The sequence below is a fragment of the Colossoma macropomum genome, unplaced genomic scaffold (assembly GCF_904425465.1).
Source record: "Colossoma macropomum unplaced genomic scaffold, Colossoma_macropomum, whole genome shotgun sequence".
Lineage (NCBI taxonomy): Eukaryota > Metazoa > Chordata > Actinopteri > Characiformes > Serrasalmidae > Colossoma > Colossoma macropomum.
Window position 1 is genome coordinate 11,140,164 of NW_023494810.1, and position 12,253 is coordinate 11,152,416.

Here is a 12,253-nt window from a genome sequence, read left to right on the forward strand (position 1 = left end):
CTGTTCTTTCATTTATTTCTACTGTTTCTCTTATATTTCTGTTACTTCATACCTTACAAGTCTTTAGTCTTATAAATAAGTCCTGTTTATTTTGAGACATAATTTGAAATAATCTTAAAATTAATCTTGTTATAATCTTAAAATTAATCTTGTTATAACAGCACAATTAAGGCTTTAAATATTTATATTATTTATAGATATTTACTGATGATGACTAATACATTAATATATCTTTATATGTTTATATGGAATTTATTTGCTATGTATTTGTGTATTTATTTATAATTATATTTGTAATTTTATATTTATTTTATTATCTTTTGTATTTTTTTTATGTTTTTACATGCATTGTATTTCTATTTATTTATATGTTTTTTATATTTATTTTTATTAAGTGCATGTTTTTATTATGTATTTTTTTGTATATGTATTATATTGAGGAGTAAACAAAAGCCATGTTTCCTATTCTGCCAGTAAATAATAATAATAAAATGGAGAAAAACTTTACATGTTAAAAGTTAATGTGTTATTAAGTTAATGTGCTTTACAGTGAGCATAAAAGTAATTAACACAATATTGTCAATTGACATTTTTATAATTTAATTCATTTACTCATATAATATAATACTATGTATGAAATATATAACTAAACAAATGTGTATTGTTAGTTAGATATTTATTCAGTTAATTACTATGCAGTTTTCCTTATCATACCAAATACAGTTGTTCAGTATTAATTGTTTAAACGTTACAAAATGCAGATGTTTGTTAGGCAGTGCAGCGCTTCAGTGTAAATTTGCTGATTGTAAAATTAATATTTACCAGAAAAAGTATCATGAACATAACAGTGAGCCGTGTTCCAGTTGGCACACTTGCACTCTATGTACTAGTACACTAGCTAGTCCCTTCTAGAGCTGCAAAGCATCAGCGTCACTGCTTGCCTTCATATTAATTGAAATGAAATGAACCTTTTAGTCAACTGTGTCTGAACACATTGGAATTAGACCTCCGCATTTAACCCATCTGTGCAGTAAAACACTGCATACACACTAGTGAGCAGTGAGCACACTTGCCCAGAGCGGTGGGCAGCCCTATCCACGGCACCCAGGGAGCAGTTGGGGGTTAGGTGCCTTGCTCAAGGGCACCTCAGTCACATACTGTCAGCTGAGGGGATCGAACTGGCGACCATCTGGTCACAAGGCTGGTTCCCTAACCTCCAGCCCACTACTGAGATGGTTAGTTGGCCATTAGCTAGCTGATATAAGCGTAAAATGCATGTAAACACTGAAAGTCAGTCAAGTCAAATTGATTTATATAGCGCCTTTTACAACAGATGTTGTCACAAAGCAGTTTTACAGAGAATCCGGGTCCACGCCCCCAGTGAGCAAGCCTTGGCGACAGTGGCAAGGAAAAACTCCCTCAACAGGTGGAAGAAACCTCGAGAGGAACCAGACTCAAAAGGGGAACCCATCCTCCTCTGGTCGACACCGGATAACAGCACAGACACAGAACAGTATAAGTGGATGCAGTTTTACACTTCCGTGCAGTGCGCCGGCCGCATCACATCCCCCTGGGACGTGATAGAGTGCTTTTCACATCAGACCCTCTTGGGACGGGCAGCCGCTCAGCTCAGGGAAAGGGGGGGGGGATAAGGGGGACACATAGTTAGTTCAGAACCAACATTCCCAGATTACCATAGGGCTCTCTGTCTAGGGAAAACTAATTAACCGAAGGCTCGACTACACAGGTAAGTTTTTAGCCTAGACTTAAAGATGGAGGCTGTGTTTGACTCCCGAACACTGACTGGAAGGTTGTTCCAAAGCTGGGGGGCTTTGTATGAAAAGGCTCTCCCCCCTGACATAACTTTATTAATTCTAGGTACTAATAATGAGCCCACACCTTGTGATCTAAGTGGGCATGTCAGTTGGACATAAGGTCACTGAGGTACTGAGGAGCAAGGCCGTTCAAAGATTTATACGTCACAAGAAGAATTTCAGAATTTATACGTCAGTAGAAGGGGATTTAAAAAAATCCACACTGCAATTTTATATTCTGAAAACTTAAAATCAGTTGAACATAAACTTCTATTTCCAATCAACTGCAGTGGTTTCCTTTCTTCAGTGCTTTAAGTAAATCAAATCAAATCTCAGTAGTGAGAACGGTGCGTCCGTTGTTATTTACTTCTTTTTGGTTGCTCTTCATGCACACTATCACTTTTACTTTACACACTGAGTGGTCATTTAAACAGCACACTCAGATTTCTTAGATCAGATCAAAGCCTAGAAATCTGATTAAGAAATCAGATGAAGAGAGCTGGATTTGAGCTCAGTAATGAGGTTTTTCATTGAATGTGAACCCTCACTCTGATTTCTTTCATTTCTCTCAGTCTGTGCATGTGTGTACAGAGCCCTGCTGGTGACATCCCAAATAAATAAAAATAATGGTGAGGAAATGAGATACTTAAGTGGTGGCCATGACTTAGTAAGACATGGGAATGAGATAATTAAGTTATGACCACAACTTAGTAAGGCGTGGGAACGAAATCCTAACCAGCCCTGCTGATTTCCCATATAAATAAAGATAACGTGTGGCCATGCCGTACTATTGTGCGGGAACGAGATCCTAACACATGGCCGTGACTTAATAAGGTGTGGGAACGAGATAATTAAGTCGTGGCCATGACTTAGTCAGGCATAGGAACGAAATTATGCCTTAGAAAGTCGCAGCCACGACGAATTATCTCGTTCCCACACCTTACTAAGTCATGGCTATGACTTAATTATCTTCTTCCCACACCTTACTAAGTCGTGGTCATGCATTATTTTTATTTATACGGGATGTCACCAGCAGGGCTTCGTACATGTGTGAAAACAGGTCGCTGTCCAAAATATAGCAAATAAATACATGTTTGACGGAATAAAGAATTTAAATATTCTTCATCTTCTAGATGTTGTTTATGTATATTTTCCACTATAGTGACTCAGTGTTTTTAAACAAAATATGAGGTTCGAGGTTTACATTACATTTACCTCACGTCTTATTCTGTTAGTTTATTGGCTGATTGCAAAGCAGAAATCAGGAAACAGAAATTACTGACTGACTCGTGTAGACCCGGATCTACATTACCCAAGATCTGATTACCCAAGATCTGATTACCCAAGTGCATGGAAACACGTTGAGCGTATTTCTGACACGATCTGATTTTCTGCAGTTATCGGATTATTAAGTACATGTAAACACACTCAGTGTTAATGTTGCAAATGATCAAATGACAGTAAAAGACAAAAAAATGTTTAAAAGATGTTTTAAACTCATTTTTGATCCGTTATCAAAAGTGGTAAAATGAAAAGTGGTAAAATGAAGAGCGATTCAAAAACGTTCCGAACGCGACCAGCAGATGGCGCACTCACAGCGGATCGTTCTGGGTGGAGCACACTAACGCAGATTGGAGCGCAGCCAATACGTCTACGCCACTGTCGCTTTAAGAGGGCGCGTTCGTGTAGGGCAGGGTCCGCCGAGTCCTGCGCAGGATTTGTGGGGCTCTCTATGCGTTAACTTAACGCACCTTTGAAGCTCTAAACTACAGCGCTCTCCCAACCTGTATTGGAAGGAGCCGCATGGCGACAAGGACGCACTGTGGGTAACGTTAGACGTTAGAGATGGTCCGTCTTTTTTAGCCGGTACAGTCTGTGCTCTTATATATGGATGAAACACAGTTAGTCTACTCAGCCAGGGATTTCGGTAGAAGTTGAAGTTGGTTTCCTATTTACCAGCTTTTTGTTCTAATTTTCCCGTTTCCACCTCGAATGGTGCAGCAGGTAACTCAGTGATACTGAAGTGTAGCTTTGGTTTCCAGCGCTTTATGATGTTTATACTGTTTACGGGGCTGAAGTTTTAGCTGCAGTCTTTAGTTCTCATGATGTCCAGGTGATGATGGCCTCTTCATCTGCACATGGCCTGTTTACTCACTCTATAGTCACTTTAGCCTTCCTTGATCTCAAACAGCGATTTCCCTACAAAAACTACACCAAAATAGCTGCTTGATTAGATTTGTTCATGTCAAAGGGGACTTCCACCAAAAATTTAGCCTAAAATTGCATAGAAATGTACTTTTAGGCCTGTCACGATCATTCATTTTAGTTTTAGTTGTCAAATCAATACTTGTGATTAAAAATTAGTGTTTTGGTTTGTTTGTTAATTTTAAGAGATGATATATTGCAGTGCATAGTAACGCTGCTCTATTCCACTGTACTTACTCTGTTTGCCTGTAATTGTGTTCCCTGTGTTGACAGAGTTTGTAGATACTATGGAGGAGAAATCTGCATCTTATGAGCGTGTTGTGTACAAAAACCCCTCTGAGTACCACTACATGAAGATTCATCTGTAAGTGAACTACTTTAGCATCTTAATACTGTTTATCCTCCTTAATTTCATTGATATATCATCAGCATATGACTGAATATTATATGAAGTACTCAAACATGTACTGTTGTGTAAAAACAGGCACTTAAGTGCAACTCAGACTAACAAACTGCGTTAATGAAACTGAGCACATGCTTATGTTGCAAACTCTCCTCCTGTATATCATTTATAAAGAGATATTCCATAATTTTTTCAAAATTTCTGCATAGTTCAATCCATGTAAACAGAGTCATTCATAGTGGTTTCAGGTGGACTGGTTCATTGTAGAGAAACTTACAGATTTCTTTACAGTGGTGGTGATAGGAACCAGGGGTCACCATGACTACAACACAAATATAGTCATTTTATTTTCTATTCAAAACCACCAATGAACCTTTTTTTGATATCTCATTACCTTTAGTCAGGCAACGTAATTGTACTGTAATCCACTGAAATTATATTTTTTTAGATGTACCGACTCCACACCCCCCGTCTCGTCTCCAGGCTTTTTATTTTACTGTTCTGTTTTAAAACTTTAGGTTATGAAATATGTACTTTTCACCTGGAAAAAACTTATTTAACGTTCACAATCGGGCCTTAAAACCACTGTTTGAGGGAACATTTACATTGTTTGTACCTTAATAAACGAAAAATGGACATGCACAGAACCTTTATTTCTAACAGTGTAAGGGGAAAAAAGTTAACACATCCTCCACATAACACACTTAAATATGGCATTTTCTGCCAATTTTACTGCACAATTTCTGTAAGTTTAACATATAAGAAAAAAAAATATAGAATGTGTGTAAAACAGCTTTTGCACAGATCGCATTTTTTTGTTTTTCCCCTCCAATGTGTTAAACAAAGCAAATATGCAGTGATTGTGCATTAAAGTGTGCAGAAGTGAGTTCTCTATACAGGGTGTGTTAACTTATTTTCTTTTAGAAACTCATCTGTGTGTAATGTTTACAATGGTAAAAAAGTGGTCCATCTGAAAAAGTAAGGTTTCCTTGGCTACTGTTTTACCTGAACACTGTGCATGTACCTCTCCACCATAAATTGATTAATAAAAGTATGCTTAGATATACATTTTATCTCAAAACTGTCGTAATATAACGTCTCAGACATCAGGCAGTGTATTCAGAACCATTTCATGTAATAACTTTCTGTGAGGGAGCTTTTAGAAGTGGACGTCTGGTTCCTATCACCACCACTCTGAACAATTCTGGCTCTGTTAGTTTCTCTAAAATGCAGCATTTCACACCAAACCACTCTGAATGACTCTGTTTACATCTTTTTGTGATTATGTAGAATGTTTTTTGAAATGTTGGTGGCATTTCTTTTTAACATGATGTAAAAAAAAAAGGACAAAATGAATTAAAGCTTTTGCTATTTTGATTATAATACAACATCAACAAAATGAATAACATTATATGAAATACTTAACCGCTCTTGGTGCAGTTTTGCGCTTATGAACACAGAGAGCTTGAAGCCTTATTTCATTTTTGGACTTTCTTTGCATCCAGAGTTCTTGAAAATGCAAACACAAGCATCAGCGCGGAAGAGTTCAAGCACCTGATAATCTGTGGACTCAAAGACCTTTACGGAGAGGTGGGAACTTTCTTAATGGTGAATCTTACCAAATTTTAAACTTAAGTTTATATGTTGTATTATACAGCAGACAATCTGATTAGTTGAAAAAAGTGTTATTTTCTTGATAATTATGTTTTTGGTCACTACACCTGTATCATTGTGCTGACCACCAGTTGCTAAGTAGTAGTTTTGCCAGCAGAAATTGACCATTGAATTATATATTTGAAACAGTATGTGGAGCTTCTTTGCTTTAATTTGCATTTACTTGGTAAGACTATTGTATGGAAAAGTATGTTATTGAAAATAGCATTACAGTTATGATCTGTTATACCATGTTCTATTCCTGAAATACTGAAAAGTCTCAGTAATGTCGTTTGAAGAAAAAGGTCAGAGATTAAAGGAGAATTGCACAGAATTTTCAGAAATCACTGCATCATTCAGTCATTGAGATGTAAACAAAGTCATTCAGAGCTGATCAGTAACTGTGATTAACAGTTTGTGTCTTATTTTTTCTTTATTTTTTGCTCCTTGAATAAAAACTTGAGGAGTTAAATTGATTTTTCTGTATAGTTCAATCATTAAGATGATTCAGAGTGGTTTGATGTGAAGTGGTGCATTCAGAGAAACTTATTGACTCTGATTTCTTTACAGTGATGGTGATGGGAACCAGGGGTCACTATGTCTACAACACAAATATAGCCATTTTATTTACTATCCAAAACCACCAGTGAACCTACACGTCTTCTGAGCTTTTAGATGTAATGTTGATGATGGTAAAACATTGCTAAACCTGAAAATATTGTTTTATTTGGCTTTTTAATTTGCCTCTTAACACCCTGCATGTATCTCTCTGCAATTAGTGGATTTTAAGAGTTCATTTTAGGTGAAAATCTCCTCAAAACTACCCTTAAAAGAGTGTCTCAGACATCAGGCAGCATTTTTATAACCATTTCATTTAGTAACTTTCTGTGAGGGAGCTTTTAGATTTCTTGTTCCTGTCACCATCACTGTAACTCCAGGACATCTTGACCAAATTATGCAGAAATGTTGGAAATTCCAGTGGAGTTCCCCTTAAACATACTCATCCTCACAATGCATTGTAACATATAGGTTGGAGCTGCGATCCCCTTTGATGTGCTGACGTTTGACCAGACTGCACTATCGGCCATACTTCGAGTGTACAACAGGTGAGCTGTAATAGTTCTGCAGAAGGCTGGATCATTTTTCCTGAGCGCTAATAGAACCTGTTCTCCAAGCGGCTTCTCATTATGAGACCCACAGTAATCTGTTGTGTCTATAAAATTCATGTACACTGTATGTCCAAAAGTTTGTAGACATCAGTGTTTCTTCTGAAATGAAGGGCATTAATAGGGAGTTTGTCCCCCTTTGCTGCAGTAACAGCCTCTTCTGGAACGCTTTACACTAGATGTTGGAACATTGCTTTGAGGATTTGATTGAGCATTAGTGAGGTCAGGTACTGATGTTGGGTGGTCAGTTCTGGATCACTCCATCTCACCCCAAAGGTATTGGATGGAGCTCCATCACTCCAGAGAACGCAGTTCCACTGCTTCACAGCCCAAGATTGTGGGGCTTCATACTCCTCTAGCCCACGCTTGGCATTGAGCATAGTGACCTTAGGCTCATATTTTGCTGCTGTAGAGCTCCTTTCTTTCTATGGAGACTATACATTATTAACTAAAGTTTGGGGGCAGTCGTGGGCTGCAGGTTAGAGAACCAGCCCTGTGACCGAAAGGTCATTGGTTCGATCCCCTGAGCCGACAGGACTGAGTCGACAGGACATGACTGAAGTGCCCCTGAGCATGGAACCTAACCCCCAACTGCACCTCGGGCGCTGTGGATAGTGCTGCCCACCGCTCTGGGCAAGTGTGCTCACTGCACCTGTGTGTGTGTGTGTGTGTGTGTGTGTGTTTTTGTGTTTTTGTGTGTGTGTTTTTGTGTTTTTGTGTGTGTGTGTGTGTGTGTGTGTGTGTGTGTGTGTGTGTGTTTTTGTGTGTGTGTTTTTGTGTGTGTGTGTGTGTGTGTGTGTGTGTGTTTTTGTGTTTTTGTGTGTGTGTGTGTGTGTGTGTGTGTGTGTGTGTGTGTGTGTGTGCTTTCACTAGTGTGTATAATGCAGAGGTGAAATTTCCCCATAGTGGGACTAATAAGGGTCACTTAACTAAAACTTCACTATTAAAGTAGCTGAGTTCGTTAATTAGAAGGGCTCTCTGGATACTTTTGGACATACAGTGTATTAGGTGGATAGTAGATTTGTGAAATTCTGTCTGCTGTGGATGAAATATGAACTTACCTCTGATTACAGAGACATGTTTGAATCAGTCAGCAGCACTGTGAGATTCTAAATGTTATTTGTTTTTCCTCATATCAGTGGTCTGGTGAAATTGTGGAGTGCACTAACACTGATTGGATCGTATGCAAATGAACCGTGCGCTTTCAGAGTCACCCAGGTAGGTTTTTAATATAAAACATAATCCTATGTTTTGTTTATTTATGCTTACAATAGGGTTGTCACAATACCAAAAGTTTGACTTGGACACCAATATCAAGTGTAGTAGCACAAAATACTAAAAATCATTGTAAAGAAACTTTTTTGTGATTAACAATTTGTGCTTTTTTTTACTTTTTATTTATTTTTTGCTCATTGTATGAAACTAGTGGAGTTAAGTTGATTTTTTTTTATATATATGTTTCTATATAATTCAGTCATTAAGATAATTCAGAGTGGTTTGATGTGAAGTGGTGCATTCTAGAGAAACTTATTGATTTCTTTACAGTGGTGGTGATAGGAACCAAGGGTCACCATGGCTACAACACAAATATAGACATATATAGATATAGATTTACTATCCAAAACCACAAGCGAACTTACACAAGTCTTCTATGCTGTACTTTTATATGTAATGTTGGTGGTAAAATAGTGATAAATCTAAAAATAATAAGTTTTTGGGGGGGATTAAGTGCAGTATCACAAAATACCAAAAATACCAGTTCTGTGGCAACAACTGAAGCCCAATAAACATCCAGTATTTACCTGAGGTTCACTTACAATATTTGTGTGGTTTTATGTACCAAAAACAGTCAATTCATTTTTACACTACCATTTATTTTTCAACCGCTTTTTATCCATTAGAATTAAACATGCTGTGCCTTTAAGATTGATATGTGTAAATGACCGCTGTTCCAGCTCTGTATTGTTCCTCATTCAAAAAGCAGTCCGGGCTGAAACACTGCTTATATCAGTATTAATGGGAGGAGCTAAACTGCTGTAGACTGCTGTGCTTGTTTTTGTGACATCACTAAAACAGTTCATTCAAAATACAGCTTAGTTTCCATACATCGACTGTATGTACTGAAGAGCAAAGAGTATACTTTGAAACTTTAAAGAAGTTTTCATACAACATCAAATTCTTATTTCAAAAAAGAGATCTGCTTTTCAGTGGTAGTTGTGTGCAAAAGTTTGGGCACCCCTGGTCAAGTGACGGTGAAAATTCAACACATCCTCTACAGAGAACACACTGCTGCACATTTTAATCCACAATTACTGTTTTATTTGCCGAATTTAACATAATTATAATAAATTAGAAATAGAAATTGTGCATTAAAAAAACAAGTGATTTGACTGGAAGTGTTCATATGACTGTATAGGCCTTTAAAAAGAATTGTATTTATTGGAATGTATCAAATTAGAATACTGAGTAATTTTATAATGTTGTAATAGTAAAAAAGTATTGAACTTTTGATACTTTATACAGCACTAGTTTACAAATTGCTAATGTCTGAAGTTTGTTTTTGATTTTTTTTTTTCTTAGCTTACAGTGCACTTTTTCATCAACAGATGGCGGTAGTGAATCTTTTCAGTAATCATACGACTGTTAAAGATGACTCGACACATTTTTTTTCTAATATGTGTTGGAATATTGTAAACAACTTGCTGAGTGTACTTATGTCCTGCTAGTATTCTGAATTTTTACGACACAAATGCAAGCCCCTTTGGATCATTTGGATCACCCATTGGAAAACAAGGCTTTTGCTGGTGAAATTAAACTTTATTTTCTCTCTCCTTTTCAGGTTTCGCCATTTTTATTAGCCCTTTCTGGAAACAGTCGTGAGATGGAGGTGTAGTAGCTCTGTCATCATCGAGAAGAGCTCCACCATTTACCTGTGAAAATGACCTTCGTTCTGAGAAGGAGCCTGTTGGGTAAAAGCATGCGCCGTGCAGTCGGCATGGCTGTTTGTGGGGTCACAAAGATGACCCTACCCAAGACAAACAGTCACAGACTGCTGCACGTAGGTGAGCGGGCCTCACTGACCAAGGCTTTCACAGCCAGAGACGTCGCACTTTTTGCAGAGCTGACCGGAGACACTAATCCGCTTCATCTCGACCCGGAGTTCGCCAAGACGACATCTTTCGAAACTCCCATTGTTCACGGCGTGTTGATTAACGGCCTCATCTCAGCAGTTCTGGGCACTAAAATGCCCGGCACGGGCTGCGTCTTTCTCTACCAGGAAATTCGCTTCCCGGCACCATTGTACATCGGTGAAGAGGTGGTAGCCGAGGCTGAGGTGAAAAAGATCAAAATGTCGTTTGCCTTCATTTCCGTTTCCTGTTCAGTCAAAGACAAAGTGGTTATGGAGGGAGAAGTGATGGTCATGATGCCAGAGCACTCCCAAGGACCTTGAAGAGGGCTAAAGGACATTTTGAAAGGACGTATATGAAACTTTCATTTGGGACTTTAATTTCTTCATTTGAGCACCAAATTCTATAAATTGCCTGTTATGGAAGTTAGAGAGCTGTTTTGTTTCCTTATCAGAGATACAAATGATTTATTTAGAAACCATTATTATTTTATTTCCGGAGGTTTACATGTATCTTTATGAAAGAAAGCCTTTGATAAAGTGTGCATTATGCAAATATGCAGTGCTTAAAAGTAGTCTTGGGACACACTGAAAACAGTTTGTCTTGTTTATTTATTACTTTCCAAGACAAATTTCACTCATTCATATCCATAAGAAAAGTTATAATCGGCAATAACAACCAGGTTTACTAGCAAAATTTCAAAATTATCTCATTAATTATCTTAAATAAGGCAAGTAAAAGTACTTTTTCACATTCACTTTTACTTCACATTTGTGGGACAAACTGACTGTCTCTTTCCTTCATGTATATCAGTATTTTGTTGTATATCTATTGTATTAGATGACAGCTTGAGGCTTCTAGGCCTGGAGTGCATGAGTCTGCACGACTTATGATCAGCCAGTTCTCTTATGGATGTTCAGAGCGTGACAGGTGTCTCTTTTCACAACTTCAATACGTTTTTCATTCTTGATTTTCGAATTTTCAGCATACCTGTGATCTCACAGATACTTTATTTGTCAGAGATTTTTTTTTTTTGTTAATTCAGCCCCATATTAATTCAACTCAATACATGTTTTCCTAGTTTTCTATCTGTCTTTTAGAATGAAATTTAGAGTGTTGGATGGTGCGTTGGAGATCCTCTGGTTAGAACATATATGCATTTGGATGAGTGTCCCAGTGTTTGTTTTGAAGTAAAATGGGGGGTTTTGGTCTAGTTTGCCATTATTTAGTTGGACCAAAAGTATTGTTGCAAGTTAAAATATAGCTGAAATGATGTATTTTTGAATATAATAAAGCACATTTTCCAGAATCCTTCAACAAATCAAATCATTCTAAGAGACAAACGATAGTAAAAGTGTCCCAAACTACTTTTGAGTAGTGTATAAGGAAAACCGCAATATAGAAACATGAACAAAAATATTCATTCTTTCAAGAATTGGCCCATCCTGTGAGGTGCATGAACTCTGTCATGAGCTGTTGGCTGTGTTATGGATTAAAAGCTTGCCTAGGCTTTCTGTAAAGAAAAATGAAAGAGTAACGGAATCCATCACCCAACCCAAATTCTACTTTCGATTCACTATATATCCTGGGTGCTTTTTTCTTTCACGCGTGGTTTGGCTTTGGTTGCAACCCGTATCCAACAGTAGTGCTGTAAAACCAGCTCTGTGAATCTCCAGTGTGTGGTTTTGGTTTAGAAGTAATAGGCCAGTTTCCTGGTAAAATGTGCTGCTGTGATTTGACATGTCTTGACACATTAAAATGTATGCAGTTTATTTTTCATTTAAGTGTGCTGTGACTATGTTGCCTGAAATTTGGGTAACTGCTGTATCTTTCACAAATTGGTATAATAATTGTAATAAATGTATTTCTTTGAAAACTGAGAGA

The 12,253-nt window shown here is 37.5% G+C and overlaps 2 protein-coding genes across 4 annotated transcripts; both read left to right on the forward strand.

Annotated features, from left to right (window-relative positions):
• Positions 1 to 3,530: 3,530 nt before the first annotated feature.
• On the forward strand, positions 3,531 to 10,310 carry rpp14 (ribonuclease P/MRP 14 subunit). Of its 3 annotated transcripts, none has more exons than XM_036559863.1 (6): positions 3,531 to 3,636; positions 4,293 to 4,383; positions 5,928 to 6,012; positions 7,105 to 7,181; positions 8,381 to 8,459; positions 10,081 to 10,310. In XM_036559863.1, the coding sequence occupies exons 2-6, from the start codon at positions 4,307 to 4,309 to the stop codon at positions 10,132 to 10,134; spliced, it is 372 nt and encodes a 123-aa protein (XP_036415756.1). In that variant the 5' UTR covers positions 3,531 to 3,636; positions 4,293 to 4,306; the 3' UTR covers positions 10,135 to 10,310. The 3 variants fall into 3 exon arrangements, with proteins under 3 accessions (XP_036415756.1, XP_036415757.1, XP_036415758.1); XM_036559864.1 differs by having other exon boundaries at positions 3,599 to 3,818; XM_036559865.1 differs by having other exon boundaries at positions 3,631 to 3,680.
• Positions 10,132 to 12,148, forward strand: LOC118799810 (hydroxyacyl-thioester dehydratase type 2, mitochondrial-like). Its single transcript, XM_036559862.1, has one exon. It carries the CDS (start codon positions 10,180 to 10,182, stop codon positions 10,690 to 10,692), a length of 513 nt encoding a protein of 170 aa, XP_036415755.1. The 5' UTR covers positions 10,132 to 10,179; the 3' UTR covers positions 10,693 to 12,148.
• The last annotated feature ends 105 nt before the right edge of the window (positions 12,149 to 12,253 follow it).